Here is a 14941-nt window from a genome sequence, read left to right as displayed (position 1 = left end):
TCTTTTCTCTTTTTCTCTCTTGTGCCTTATTTTGACTGTTTCCAGACCTTGTTCCCGATGGTAATAGTGATGCAACGGCGAGATAATGAGTATGAACAATCATTAGAAGCTTGTATCTTCTCCCCTTTGCTTATTTCTCTTCCTCTCCCCTGGCCTTCTGTTTTCTCTCCCTCACTCTTTCCCTCGCCTTGCCTACTCACATCTCATCAGTGGCTCTGCAATGAACGTTGTGTATGGAGAAGAGGAGATGAAACGATTCTTGGAAGAGGCAGCCCAGGTGTCCCAGGTGAGATCACTGTTAACATGCCTGCACATATTCTGACAGATATTCCCCAAAAAAATATCCCCTTGCCCTTCCATTTTTTGCAGTCCTGAAACATATTGAATTGGCACGTTCGGACATAGGATCTCTTTGTTTCGATCACACAGAAAAGCACACTCTGACGTTCTCTTTTCCCTCTGCTTTCAATTAAATGCTGCTACCAGCTGGCATGACTGTTGGCTAGTATTGTGTGCCCATCTCTACCTCAGGGGGCTCGGGGGCAGCTGGTCCCTCCAAGGGCCTTTACCTGGGGCTAGAAGCGTACAAATAGTTACACATATCACACCCACAAAGCACCAAAGCAAGCCTGCTACGAGTGGTTTAGCAGGTTTAAACCAAATAGGCCCCTTCAGTTTCACCTTTAATTCTTAAAACAGTGAACCCTAACCCTGAAGGCAGATAAACATTTATTTCACTTGGCTCTGTGCTCTAGTATATAGGATCAAAATCAGACAATCATCACTGGGGTAAATGACATACTACCAGCTTTAGCTTCAGCAGATGAGTGGTGCGGGAATCATAGAGGATCAAAAGAAAGTTGACAAATTACCATAAACTTAAAAAAAAAAGTTAATATATACAGCATTTAGTTTCATCCTTTGTAGTAATGACTGGCTGTTTGAAGTCTGTGACCCATAAACATCAACAGGCACTTCCCAGGAGGAGCTTTGCCTAGCATGCTTTGCAGCTATCGCCTGCTTTATTTTTTTTATTTATTTTTGGCTTGTTTATAGTTATGTGCTGGATAGGAGGTAACAAACATGGTTGATGTACCTGTATGTTTCAGACAGGTGATCTGAGAAATGAACCCAGTGAAAGAACCAGTTTAGGGGACTAGCAGTGATTTTACATGATGTCTAAAATATTAGCAACCACGAATGTTGAGTGATCCAAAATAAAAATTAAACACTAACCAAATAACACATTAAACCAAAACACTCAATGTAAAAATACGGCCTGGACATTATCAGCAATCAATCATGAACAAAGTAGACATGTCAAGATATTCGGTCATAAACATATTAACAATATCAAAGCCAAAACCAACCAGTAGATAAACAGTTTGAAATGGAATATAAACAAAATGAAGACGAAACAAACTCCTGTTTGAAAACACAGTCAAATAAATAATCAAAATGAAATCAATCAATTTGGAAAGTAAACTTGAAAAACTTCTCTTTTTCTCAAATTACTGAGTACACTGCTCACATTATCAATGTAAAAAAGATTTATGAAGCAGTGAGAGAATTCAAAGAGGTGCTACAGCAGATTATTGCCTAAATGATAGCATCATCATTTTTGACTAATAATCAATGTAAGAATGAGCATATCTATTGTTCCAGAGTATAAATAAAACAAACAGGAACTGTGTATTCTCATCATGTCACTTTCAGTTGGAAAGCTCTTAAAAGGCCACAGTACAGTAACTGCTCAACACCAAAATGGCAGACAAATGTTGCTGGTGAATAAAGTAAAGCTTTTAGCAGCCACAGAGCCAGTACTTCTTTCAGGACTTGTTGGAGACAAAAAAGTGCTAAAAGAGAGCAAATTATGGACATTTTTTCTTCAAGTGGCCAGAAACATGATTCCAAATGAATAAAAGTGCTGCTCTTAAACTGCTCGAAGTGGAAGTAGCCAACTGTTTCTTTGCTCAGATACAGAGCCAAAAAATATAAAAAATGAAAAACTAAATCAAAATTGAAAAACTTGCACTGCAGTCTCAGAAGGCAACAATTTTGTTCTGACTGGGTTATTTCACACTTAGGGTATTCACAGATTAGCCCTCCTCCTGTCTTTCCTCCAGGAGCATCCTGTTGTCATCACCAAGTTCATCCGTGGTGCCAGGGAGGTGGAGGTAGACGCTGTGGCCAAGGCTGGCAAGGTGAGATACAGCCGAATATTACCCTTTTTAGGGAAGGATGACTCTGTTGCATTACATTATATGATAGCAATATTGTTACAGTTTCAAAATATATGAATTTACCATATCCATCAGCTGTGTATGTCTGTGTGAGAGTGTGTGACAATGTTCGCTGCGACCACAAGAAAACACAATGGCAGTAAAAATGAGTCAATGGTGATCTATATGTAAAGTGCCTCGATGTAACTTTGTTATGATTTGGCGCTATACAAATAAATCTGATTTGATTTTATTTGATTTGATCACATGCCACATATGTCAGTGAGTGTGTTTCGTTTAAAGACCAAAGTATGCCAGGATGAAAGCGATGCATAGCTGCATGCAAATGCCAGTACTGGATTGTATGGGAGTGAAATATACCAACATCAAAGTCCGTAGGTGAATTTGTGGGGGAGTGCCCTGAAACGGCTCTTTGTTTGTTGGACCATTTTAAATTGACTCAAGTGTCTTGTCAGTGCATTCACATTATTTTGGTAATTCAGGACAAACTGCACCAGACCTAATCTTCTGTTTTGCTTTCTTTGATCACAAGCATTAACCAATTTACATCTGGTTGGTAAAATAAATAGATAATATTTATATCAATACTTTGTTTTTTCATTGTAATTTCTAACAGTAACATTTAGTTATTAATCTCGCTTGTCTTTATTCTTTTTCACTTTAAATGGAGAGGCATGAAAGATAGTGAGTAGCAGATGAACAAAGTAATCTCATTCATCTTCAATGAAAAGATAACAGCCCAGACAGAGCTGATGGGGAGAATGGAGAAGATGAATACCAAGATGCAGGAAAGCGATGACTCTTAAAAATGGTTTTCCTTTTTACATCCATTTAGAGTGGATCAGACTTTTTCCTGTCATCCAAACAGTTTTGATACCTGATTTGCATTTGCCTCAGATATGCAATTTCTTGTTCTTCCCTTTTGCTTTTCTTAAAAGCCTGTTCGATATGACATACACTCGGTATTGCAATTCCTTCTGAGCTTTGCCTTGATTACAAATAATGAACAATTACTTTGTTAATTATTGTTCTCTCTCATTTTTTCCCATTATATTCAACAATGTGATTGTGTTCCAAGTGACTATCACTACCCACGTTGCATTCACCACAGTCTGGTAGATGTGACTGATGAGACCCATTCAGGAGGCGAAGCTTTTGTCTGTGTCATTATTTCCAAAAGTCTCTGTTTCTCTCTGCAGTAGTGTGAAGGCAGGGTGTAAAATTTTCAAGTGATGCATTTTAAAGCTAAATCCAAAATTGGATGCTCAGTGTTGGTATTTGTGCCATCCATTTTCCAAACTTCATTTTGACTGAACGTGCACTAACATTAGTTGGATAGCGCAGAGGTCCCGACTGAATTTGAGTACATATTTATGGAAAATATTGGCATATATGAGGTTTTAATACATTTTCAGTGAAATACCCGGCCCTCTTTTCTTGTTAGTTTTCTCCAGCTGCCATGTTTGTTGCTGTATAATGAATGTTATGAAAATATATGCAAACATTATGTTGAGCCTAGTTTGTTGCAAAGAAGGTTGGGTGGAAACTCCAACCTAACACTTGAATTAATAGATTCGCATATGAAAAAGTTAAATGATTTAAACATTTAATTTTCTGCAGAATTATATTATACAATGCAAAAAAAATAGACAAATAATTGATAATGGAAAGCGTAAAACATTTCATTTGTACTGCATAGGGGGCAATGTATGGAGCGTTCCAAGTCACCAAAGAAGAGTAATATTATTTATTTATTTATTTATTTGTAGATCTGCCATGATACTGCTATTATTTGATCTTAACATGACTCCCGAGGCGCATTTAACTTCTTATCTCAGTAGTTAACAGTAAGCTGGAAAACTTAAATCACTATTTAACTGTCACAGCAATTGTAAGTTGCAGCACAAGACAGAGCCACGGAGGTGCTTGTCCTCTATGCTCTTCCTGTTTTTCTATTGTTTAGGCTGTGGGAGTCATTTCAAGGATGTCAGTTTGAACGTGGGCAAACCAGTTGGATGGTAGATTTTCTCCCTCTACTTTCCCTGAATAAAGCTCCTCCTTTATCTTCAGTATCACATTAACAAGCTGTCCATTCATTGAATACCAAACAGGCGCTATTATTCCCAGCCAGGCTGTGTGTGTGTGTGTGAGAGAGAAAAAGAGTGAGTATGTGTGGGAAAGTGGAAAAGTCGGAGATAATACATATTAATTACAGACTCTATCTGAAGAGTGCTAATGAATGCGGTGGTTAGCAGCAGTTTAAATGAACTAATGACACAGCAGCTCATTTACAGACACACACATTCACACAGAGTTGCTCAGTGATTCAAATCTCCTTTCCTGTGGGTGAAATGTTGGAAGTTATTCTTTTGACACTGCAGATCCGCATGCATTGTTACTTACTCTGTTACTAGCTCTGCCATTAAGTGCGGGCCCTTTTTCCTGACCAGATTTTGAATGAGCTTTGACCTCACTAAATGTATTTATTTTCCCCACATGCACTACGCATCACTCACAGTTTTTGAAATGACTCAACATATTTTTTCAAACCATTTCTATTTACATTGTTGCTCAGTGATATACTCAAGATATAGACACATCCAGTCCGAAGACTACCTGCCAGTGAGTGGACAAGATCTCTTCCAAGAACAGTCAAAGATAAGGGTTAACTTTTTTTAGTCGGTGTACAAATAATTTAGCTGTGATACAATCTCCGTGTGTCTGTCCAGGTTCTTGTCCACGCCATAACGGAGCATGTGGAGGATGCTGGAGTACACTCTGGAGATGCCACCCTAATGCTTCCAACCCAGGCTATTAGCCAGGGAGCGTTAGAAAAGGTCAGTTAAACTCTCCTCCGCATTTACATAGTGAGACCAACCATTTTATGTGTAGTATAGTTTTTTTTTTATGACTTGTATTCTATAGGAAATAAGATCTTTAACTCCAGTTCTATGCACAGTTCAACCATCTGTCCATCCATTTCACATGCAGTGTTTTCTCCATCTGTATGACACTGGAATGAAACACTTGACATTTTTTTCTTCTTTTACTGTCACCCTCAGGTTAAGACTGCCACCCGCAAAATTGCGCAAGCTTTTGAAATTTCGGGGCCCTTTAACACTCAGTTTCTGGTTAAAGGTAATGATGTTATGGTAGGTATTATTCCTCAGCGTGATGATGGATCAGCATTTTCACACCTGGTTGCAGCGAATACAATTCACTCACACTCTGAAATCACTTTGTGTTTGGGTTTTATATCTAATGTCGCCTTCAGTTGTGATATATAACCATATACATATTGATAATAATTTTGTTCCATGTGTTTCTAGAGTAGTCGTGTATTAATCTGCACAGAGTTGGTTAATGTGTTGATTAGTGTCAGCCAATACCTACCAATGTTGCATTGCCACTATTTGTATTATCTATCCTTTTAGGTGATAGAGTGTAATTTGCGAGCGTCACGGTCCTTCCCTTTCGTATCAAAAACAATTGGTGTGGACTTCATTAATGTGGCGACCAAAGTGATGGTGGGTGAGCCTGTGGATGAAGCTAGCCTGCCCTCGTTGGAGAAACCAATCATTCCTGTAGACTATGTGGGCATCAAGGTAAGAGGGAAAAATTAAATAACTTTTGACAGCCCAAAACCGGGACTGTCTTTCTTTAACCTTTTTTTTTTATTATTTTTATTTGTTTTATTTGATTGCCAAGTCCTATTGGGTGCACAGAATAAGTGGATTGATGGATAAATGCATGAAAAGTTGATGGCCTTGTAAGTAAGTCAGGCCTCCCATGAATTGTGCCTTAAATGCAGGCAGTAATAAGTACTAGATTTAATGACCCAAGTGTAACAATAAATTATGGCTGAACTTTCAGGTCCTAGTGCTGTGCTTCCTGGCTCAATTCACTGGGACACTTAGAATAGATCATAACTTTTGTTAATGTCCCGAGGAACCACCTGTGGACTTGACAAATAAGACTACAATCACCACACGGACTAATGTTTCAGAAATTATGAGTCAGGGAGGGATTTTTAATTGTATATTACACTCATTGAAGTATTTTATATGTGTATTATTATAAACTTGTACAGAACTGTGTAATTCTTAAATTAATGAGCAGATTTTCAGAATTAAGAAATTTCTGAACAACATGTGTCTGGACTTCCTGCAGTCTCATGTATACACAGAAAATGAGCTCCTATGAGCCCGGGCATGTGATGTGTTAATGGGCAGTGAAGGCTCTGCTGATACAGCTTTCATTTGATCACATAACAATGACAGCAATTACTGCTCCATTCGTCTACCTAGGCATGATGGTCAGGTGTAGTAAGTGCTTTTTCTTACCGGCTGTGAGGCTTACTTCTTAGATAGGGTATGAGAGAGTTTACGTGTTGCCAGCTGTTCCAAAGCAATTTTTTCCAAAGTAATTTCTCCCTCTAATTACAACAGAGCTGCTGTAACAATGGCTGTAGTTTGGAGCCAATCACGCAGGTATAATCCCCCACTCCTCCCCACCACCTAATGTTTTCAATTTCTAGGCTGCACAGTGGTGAGGAATATTAATCAGAGCTCTGAATACTCCAGGCACCAGGCTTAAAAGACTTGCAGAGTTTACTTGGAGTCTATGTTACAGACTTCATATACCCTGACTGAGACGGGCTGTGCTGCAAACTGTGCCACATTACATGATGATTGTTTAATGAAGTAGTGCTAATTTCTGTCTTCCTGTTAAACACATTACTGCTGCCGTAACATCAAGCCCCCGCTGTAAACACATTGTGGTGTCTGAAACTATTATCCAACCATCGTTGCGTGAAGACTCTAGCATCAGTATGTACTCTCGTTCAGCCTTTATCCTCACTGTATCATCAAAAGGTTCAAGTCATTGCCATTCAGAGAGAGAATCTTCATTTATCGGTCTCATTCCCTCAACCTCACTCTTGCTCTTGCTGTCTCTTTCCTCTCACGATCCCTTGTCTGAGGCCATGTTGTTTTCTTTTCACTAACAAGTCCCCATTGTGTCATTTCTATCTCTACATATGAACTCGTAGGAACAATAACGCAGTTGTATTTATGACACTAAGAGGAAGAGGAACATGAAAACAACATTTTAGGAGGGGGAGGTTGATTCGCTGTCAGTCCACAGTGCGCACTTAACGGCTGAAGAAAAATAACCCTGAACTGTTGGATAGTTTGTCCCCTTGACCACGGCAAACAAAGCATTTCGAAATAGAAATATTCTTTTGTGCCTAATGACCCCAAAAAATCTAACCCAGAACGTTCATAAAGGTTATCAAAATAAAGATACTTTGATTACAGTAGTGTATGTTTGGGTTACATTACCTAACCCTGTTAAAGTTGAATCCCTTTTTCAAACTTTTCCAGACTGTGACAGTCCACCTGCTGTGAGACTAGCTCCTCATACCCAGTTAGTACACTGAAACATTACTGACACTAAATGTACATGTGCTGCTACCAAAATCAGCTTGCAGAACCTTACTAATGTGAAAAAGACCCATATTGCCTTAATAGTAGCACCTCTTTAGCTAGAAAATAAAAATCGTCCCCTTTAGACACTCAGCTTCTCCCCATCTACGCCCCATCTAGCTCTCCTGACTAAATCAGGTCACATGAGCAGTTTCCATTAGACAAAAACTTTTTTTGCTTTTTTGTTAGAACATCAAAATATTTTTCATTTGCAGCATCACTAAACATATACAGGTGAATTAAATGTCACTCAATAATTATAATAAATAATGGATTGCCATTCATTAATCTCTAGGTACAAAATGTAGCAGTTAATTTCCATTCGGCTGTGAATATAAAGGCATTTACACAGGTGCCACTTCTGCCTCCAACAAGGCCCACAGTGAGCAACAATGTTATGTAGAAATGTCTTACTTTATTCATTCCCTTTTGCACTAGAGCTCAGCTGCTGCCCCAAGATAACATTGTTCATGTTTCGGAGCCTTGCGGTTCTACTGTCTGTTAGGAGTGGGCGTTCAGTGTGGGACAGGGAGATGGGGTGCTAATGTTTGTGTGTATTGGTGGGATGTTGTGGTTAGAGAGGCTTGGTTATTGTGACAGTCACACACATGCTGTTACTCAGACACACCATTCTTTGTTCTATAAGACACCGACACCCGGGGAGACAGTATACACTTCTCTCCGGGTGTCAGTGATGCCATTTTTGTCACTGCTTTCCGCTATTCCTCTTGTTTGTGGTTTAAAGAAAATTTCCACTTTTAGTTCTGCTTCATAGTTTCAATGACCAAGAAGATTTAGTTCTACAGGTGATGTAGATGTTTATTTATTTTTCATTTTTTGAACGATGTACAAATCAAAAGGATGTCTCTCTGCCATTGTTTCTTTATTTCAAAAGTTGCCCTCTCTTCCATCAATATCACAATAGTTTCCCTAGTTGCCCTTTTTTTGTTGTACTATCGTGTCCTTGCTGTTATTCCCTCTGTACGTGTTCCTCTCCCTATATTTCATTTCTTTCTTATGATTCTACCATTTTATCTCTGCATACTTCCCTGTCTTCCTTCAGCTCTTTGAACAAGTCCGCGATAAGTGATGCTGATTTCCTTGTTGCACTCCTTTCTTTTCATCCCTTCTAACATTAGTATGCTAGCATTACATTCAGATGATTAGATAGCCTGCTTCAAGGATGAGTCCCCCTTGTGGCCTTTGCCTCTCCGAGTGTGTGTCTGCATATGTGTACACAGGAGCCACATGACACCATACCTTCTCTCTTCTCCATGTAATGGAGTTCATGTTTAATAACAGCTTTCCACGTGGCATTTCACTATTTTTCTCTTTAATACAGCACCAAAAAGTTGCTATGTTCTGCTCTTGTTCCTGCATTTTCTTCTGACATGTCACATGTTCTTCTTTTTTTACTCTTATTTTTTATCTTTCCCTTTCCCTCTCCTTTGCTTTTACTATGTATTTGTGTAATTTTCCTCTTTCCAATTCCCCATCAATGTAATTTCTTCCTTCATATCTTCATTTCATTAATTTTCCACAGATTTTTAATCTTTCTTCACTAGCCTCACATCGGATTTAGTTTTCTTAGTTTTGTCTTCATTAGTTGAATTTTTCTTCCTGTTCTTCTCAGTGGGGAGACAGCGTGTCAAACAGGCTGTTGAAAGGACCGGTGTCCTGCTGTTTTAGATTTTGCTTGTCTTTCAGACTTTGTATATAATTGATTGTCAACAATAAAAGCTAAATTGAGATCTATTGTATCTTAAGGGTGCAACGAAACTAGATTTCTTAAAGGAAGTGCTGGAGTTTTGGCAGAAGCTCATAAATATCAGATGTAGCAATGTGCAACTACTTAAAAACCAAGTACAAACAAATCTTCCCTTCCTCCCTCAGGCGCCCATGTTCTCCTGGCCACGGCTGAGGGATGCAGACCCTGTACTTCGCTGTGAGATGGCATCCACTGGAGAAGTCGGATAATTAAAAACTTTTTTTTTTTTTTTGTTGATGTTGTTTCTTGACTGATTTGAAGACTGAGTCTTACACCTTCTTGCAGTCTTACTCACAGTTGCTCATGTGGGGTCTGTTCATGTGTTTTCTTGCAGGTGGCTTGTTTTGGACCAAACATTTATTCAGCCTTCCTGAAAGCTATGCTCTCCACAGGCTTCAAGCTGCCACAGAAGGGCATCCTTATTGGAATTCAGGTAAGACTGCAGCCATCTGGAGGTCCACTTGCCTCCTGTTTGTGTTTCTTCTTGGTACTTCCTGCCCACAAGACACCCAGTGTAAGGTGTCTTCTGAACAGGTGGCCTAAATCTTTTAGGCTATTAGCTTCCCTCAGTGGCAGCCTGGCATTCAGTTCGGTTCACATCAAATCCCACTTCAATTTCCACGACTAACAACAACAACTTAAAAGTAATTGGTTAATAAGTGACAATTTGTGAATGACCTGGAGAGTTTTAACTGTTAATTATAATTGTAAAGTGTCTTGAATGAACAAAATCTAAATAAATAGTTTTTTTGTATGACATACCCAGAACACTGAGATTTCACTTTCGCTATTTTCACAAATATTCTGATCAAGGAATTAAGATTGATTTTACTCAGCGCTGTAATTTTGTGATGCACCCTCGTGGAAAAGACTGTGGCTTCAAGCTTTAGAGTGATAAATTTTTGTTTCACACAGTCAGTATTGAAATATCGGGGCACTATACTGACTCTCTTGTACTGAACTGTAATTGTTGGAGCGACCTTTCACATGTAGGTGTGTTATGAATATTCGGCTGGAAAATTTGAATGAAGCATTGCAGAGCTGCAGCTGTGTATATTCAAAAATCAAATGCAGAGAAATGCCGTTATTTTCTCAATAAAAAATGTATCATCCTGCAAATACACATTTCACTCTGTCTGTCTATCAAACTATAAGTTTGAGTTTATCTGCTATAAATTAAGGAGCAGATGAGTTTACTATGGATATTTTTGTAGAGCTGCAGATTATGTTTGTAAAACAAATGATCTTAACATACTTAATTATTAATATACTTATTGTCATTGCCATTTTCAATTTTGATATTAGGAGTCAGAAGGATTTGACCTGATCAAATCCATTTGTTCTAGTGTTTTTGACTCGTTGTTTTGCTAGCCCTTGTTTTTAAGTCTGCCAGATCTAATACACACCTACATCAATCTATCCAGCTGCAGCACAGCCTGTGTTTTTGTGATGCCTATATAAGAAACGTATATTTTTTTGTCTATTTTCCTACTTTTATGCACATTTATGTGCATGCCTATGAATCAGTACTCTACTGGAACACATCTGGCATAGAAACACACTGTGCTTGTCCATCTATGGCTCACCTTCATCCAACAGACATCATTCATCAACAATAATCACGAGTAGAAAGTGATTGTGACAAAACTGGTGCTCTCAATACAGCTGCACCTGCAGCAGGTGTTCAACTCCCATCAATGTTATATATCTCAGCTCTGCATTAAAGGAATTTCTTATAATTTGTTATAAACATTGATTTGGATTTGAACAAATTAGAAATTGGTGGTCAAAGACAAGGTCTCTGCAACCTCATAGGACACATTTTGGCTGTAACTCACCAAAACATAAACAAATTATGACAAAATCTAACACAAATATTTAATGGGATAAAATTATGATGTGACATTTTATATACAAATAGTCATGGGTCAACTTGAACCTTTGGCCCCAACTAAGGATGGTGAGGTGGTGACACTATTTTCTCCAATTTGGCAATTTGGTAATTCCAGTCTGCAAAGTTGACACACAGGCCAATATAAAAACTGTGGCCGGGCAATCCATGAGAACAAGTGTCAGAGCAGCTGAGTGACTCTCATCGTTCACTCGTAGTGTGTGTTTCCCTCAATTGTCTATTCTGTCGTGAAAACTACTTATTATGTAGAAAAATGGATGGTGTGTATTTTTTAGCATTAGTTAATTAAGACACAGCCACTTTTTCTTTAGTTGTTGCTGTCTCTCTACTTGTTGCTTCCTAACATTAATCCTCTCACCCTAATTCTCTCTGTCTGCCTCTGTCTTTTTAATTAGCCTCACCTTTTTAACATACAAAAAAAATCTAACCACATCACAGTCATTCTTGTTGGGACAGCAGTAATTTTAGCATTTTGTTTAGTGAGCAGAAGGGCAAAATCAGCAGCAAAAACTAACTGAATACTTTTCAGCACTTTCAAGCTTTATGCTTGGTGGATCCGTTAAGTAGGTCATTTCAGGCTGATGTCTAGCAATATAAATGCATTACAAAATGATTTGTTTTTCTCTCATTACTTTCTTGCTGTCTTGTGTTTGCAAAAAAATCTAGCCAAGTGAAGTATAGCCTAATCCTGAGGCATACTAACTATGGTGTTTTCTAAAATAATTCAGGTGCATAAATTTTTTGCACATTATGCTGTGTATAATGTGCATGTAATGCAACAAAAAAGTGACATTATGAAGTCTTCTTTAGTAGGTAACCTTTTTGGTAGCTTTTTATTTGTTGCTGTATCATTAGTTTTACAAAAATGTTTGTCACTTTCAGCATTCGTTCCGACCCAATTTCCTGGCCATAGCACACCAACTGAAAGAAGAGGGCTTCAAGGTGAGAGCTTGAAAGGTTCACAGTAAAGTACAGACCAGACATGTTATTAATGAGCAGACATACTACCCTACACTTTTTTGATGGTGCGTCTGCCTTTTTTTAGGTATGGAAAAGATGTACCATAGTCCCCTCAATATTGTTATTGTATGTAGCTATGTTGTATGATATCTATGTTGATCTATTTCTTTCTTTAAGCTTTATGCTACTGAAGCCACTTCTGCCTGGCTGTGTGCCAATGATGTTCCTGCCACTCCAGTCGCCTGGCCCACTGAGAAGGGAGAAAACACCAGTTTGCCAAGTATCAAGAGGTTTGGGGATGTAGATTTTTATACTATTATACAAAATTAATATTTTAGTAATTTTGACAGACTTGGGGAAATATTAAAAAACAAAGCCAGCAAAGCTACAAAGTGAAAACTTGCAAAGACTTGCTTATGGTTTTCCTGAAGCAGTGCTTAAGTAATATATAAACTGTGATTCATTGGATCCAAAATTGGGATATCTAATCAGCATAAGATACTGCCTTAAGATCTAAGGGCATAGCCCCTTCATTATCACATTAATGTGCTGACAAGATCAAAGCAAATGTAGCAGACTCTGAAGTCCACAGTCATTACATCAACCAGTCTGGGGCTTGAACAGGGAGGATGAAGAAAGTCTTATGTCAGAGCAATGCCAAGTCAGTTTTGGGAAATCAAAAAAATACAGCGGAAGGGCTTTGGTCTTCATTTGGCTATGGCCAACAATGAGAGCAAGAATGTGAAAAAATAGCACTTTTTGAGCAAAGGCAGAGAGAAAAAAGTAGGAAAAGTTTAATAGATGTTTTAGTCTAGTCAATTACACTTAATTAAGCTGTCTAGTTGTATTAAACTGATTTATTTTTTTTATTATTATGTTTTGTGAAACAGCGATCATGTGCCACTGGCCCCTTTCGCTTCAGAAATTGTTCAATTGTGAGAAGTACAGCTTTTTTCAGGGTTATGTACTGTGTACATAGATATATATGTACTGTATATACACGCTTCATTATGCTATGCCATATTAATTTCACATGTGGAGCTATACTTAAATTACAACAAAATTAAATTAAGACTTAAATTACTGCTATGTTTTATAATCAATCGCTCAATCACACAAATGTGTTTTGTTTTGTTTTTTTTACATTAACTATTATATTTTTTACAGGTTGATTAACGAGGGTCATATTGATCTGGTGGTCAACTTGCCCAATAACAACACTCGACACCTAAAAGACAACTTCCTCATTCGTAGGATGGCCATTGACCATGGTGTTCCCCTCATCACCAATTACCAGGTATGTAAATATATCACGACTGGGGATGATTCACAATCAGGTAATGTCTCTTCCACCTGAGGAACCTCAGTTTAACGATTTTTGTTTTGTTTTGTTTTTGCTGTTGTTCTTTACCACCGTATATTAGGTGGTGAAACTGTTTGCTGAAGCTATTCACTATGCAGGTGAGCTTGACACTAAAAGTCTCTTCCACTACCGGCAGAAAGAAAACCACCAGAGGAGCTAGCCTGCAGGGCTAGAGCTTCCTCCCCGGTCCTTCATTCCCCTCTGATTCCCTTTATGTAACAACACTCATAGGTGGCAGCAGGTTTTTGTAATATAGTTTCTTAAGTATTCCATTCACTTCTTTTCTCATCCTATGGTTTCAAGAAGGTGTATTTATTCTGTTATTTTGGAAGCAGGGCTTACATCTGTTGATCATTTGTATCACACAGAGGTCGATATGCTAACAGAAAAAGAGCATGAAAATAGAAGTAAAAGGTATGATAAGAAATGGGTATGATAATGAATTTTTAAAGGGTTTGTAAATTGTAACTAAGGCTTATTATTGTTGATAATGATACCTTTTGCTAATACTAATGTTTTATAAATAAATAAATAAAACACTTGTGTTGCCAGGTAATAGGAAATTTATCCTTGGTGTTCATCCACCAGCATGGAATTTGCTTTCAGATGTAAATTAGTAAGAAAGATTTCTTAAAATAATTAGTTTATCTGTAAATGTTACAGTTGGCCAAAAGGTGGTAAAATAAAATTTTTTGCCAAATGGTCTCGAGATCTTTGCCAAAAGGTCATTTTAGAGATAGGTGCCTTGCTGTAGGAGGACAAAAGAGAATTCTTTCAATCTATGTATTGTTTATTTTTTATTTTTTTGTTGTTGTTTTGTTTTAACCTGTAAACAACACTTCGGTCGACTGCTGTCGTTCTAAGTGTGCTCTATAAATAAACATGAACTTGAACTTGAACCAGACTGTAGTGACTGATTTTAAGTTAATTCTAAAGCATTTAGTGAATGAAAATAAATAAAATAAATACAATTCTTTAGTTACAAGACATAAACGACACCCATAACAGGTGACTTAATGAAGCAGTACCAGACCAAGTGCCGTCACTGCCTGTTTGAGCACAAGCCCCTCAGGATGTTGTTGCAGTGATTGTGGGGTTTTGCTTTTGTTATAAATTTTCATTTATGATCAGTGGCTTGTACTCTTTGTTGCATCTGATTTTGGGCGCTTTTTGAAATAGATGCAATGATAATCTTCAACTTCTGTGCTC

The 14941-nt window shown here is 37.9% G+C and overlaps 1 protein-coding gene across 1 annotated transcript in view; it reads left to right on the top strand.

Moving 5' to 3' along the window:
* Nucleotides 1-14623, top strand: part of cps1 (carbamoyl-phosphate synthase 1, mitochondrial) — a 42680-nt gene extending 28057 nt beyond the window's left edge. Inside the window, exons 28-38 of the mRNA XM_029530158.1 lie at nt 211-286; nt 2127-2204; nt 4973-5080; nt 5306-5395; nt 5678-5848; nt 9623-9697; nt 9832-9930; nt 12292-12351; nt 12547-12659; nt 13537-13666; nt 13794-14623. Of these exons, the coding sequence (XP_029386018.1) occupies nt 211-286; nt 2127-2204; nt 4973-5080; nt 5306-5395; nt 5678-5848; nt 9623-9697; nt 9832-9930; nt 12292-12351; nt 12547-12659; nt 13537-13666; nt 13794-13892 (1099 nt within the window). The 3' untranslated portion in view covers nt 13893-14623. The remainder of the gene's footprint in view (nt 1-210; nt 287-2126; nt 2205-4972; nt 5081-5305; nt 5396-5677; nt 5849-9622; nt 9698-9831; nt 9931-12291; nt 12352-12546; nt 12660-13536; nt 13667-13793) is intronic.
* The last annotated feature ends 318 nt before the right edge of the window (nt 14624-14941 follow it).

This window comes from Echeneis naucrates, chromosome 21 (assembly GCF_900963305.1).
Source record: "Echeneis naucrates chromosome 21, fEcheNa1.1, whole genome shotgun sequence".
NCBI classification, from domain to species: Eukaryota; Metazoa; Chordata; class Actinopteri; order Carangiformes; family Echeneidae; genus Echeneis; species Echeneis naucrates.
Note: the sequence above shows the minus strand (reverse complement) of the source record. Positions and strands in the feature narration are given on the sequence as shown.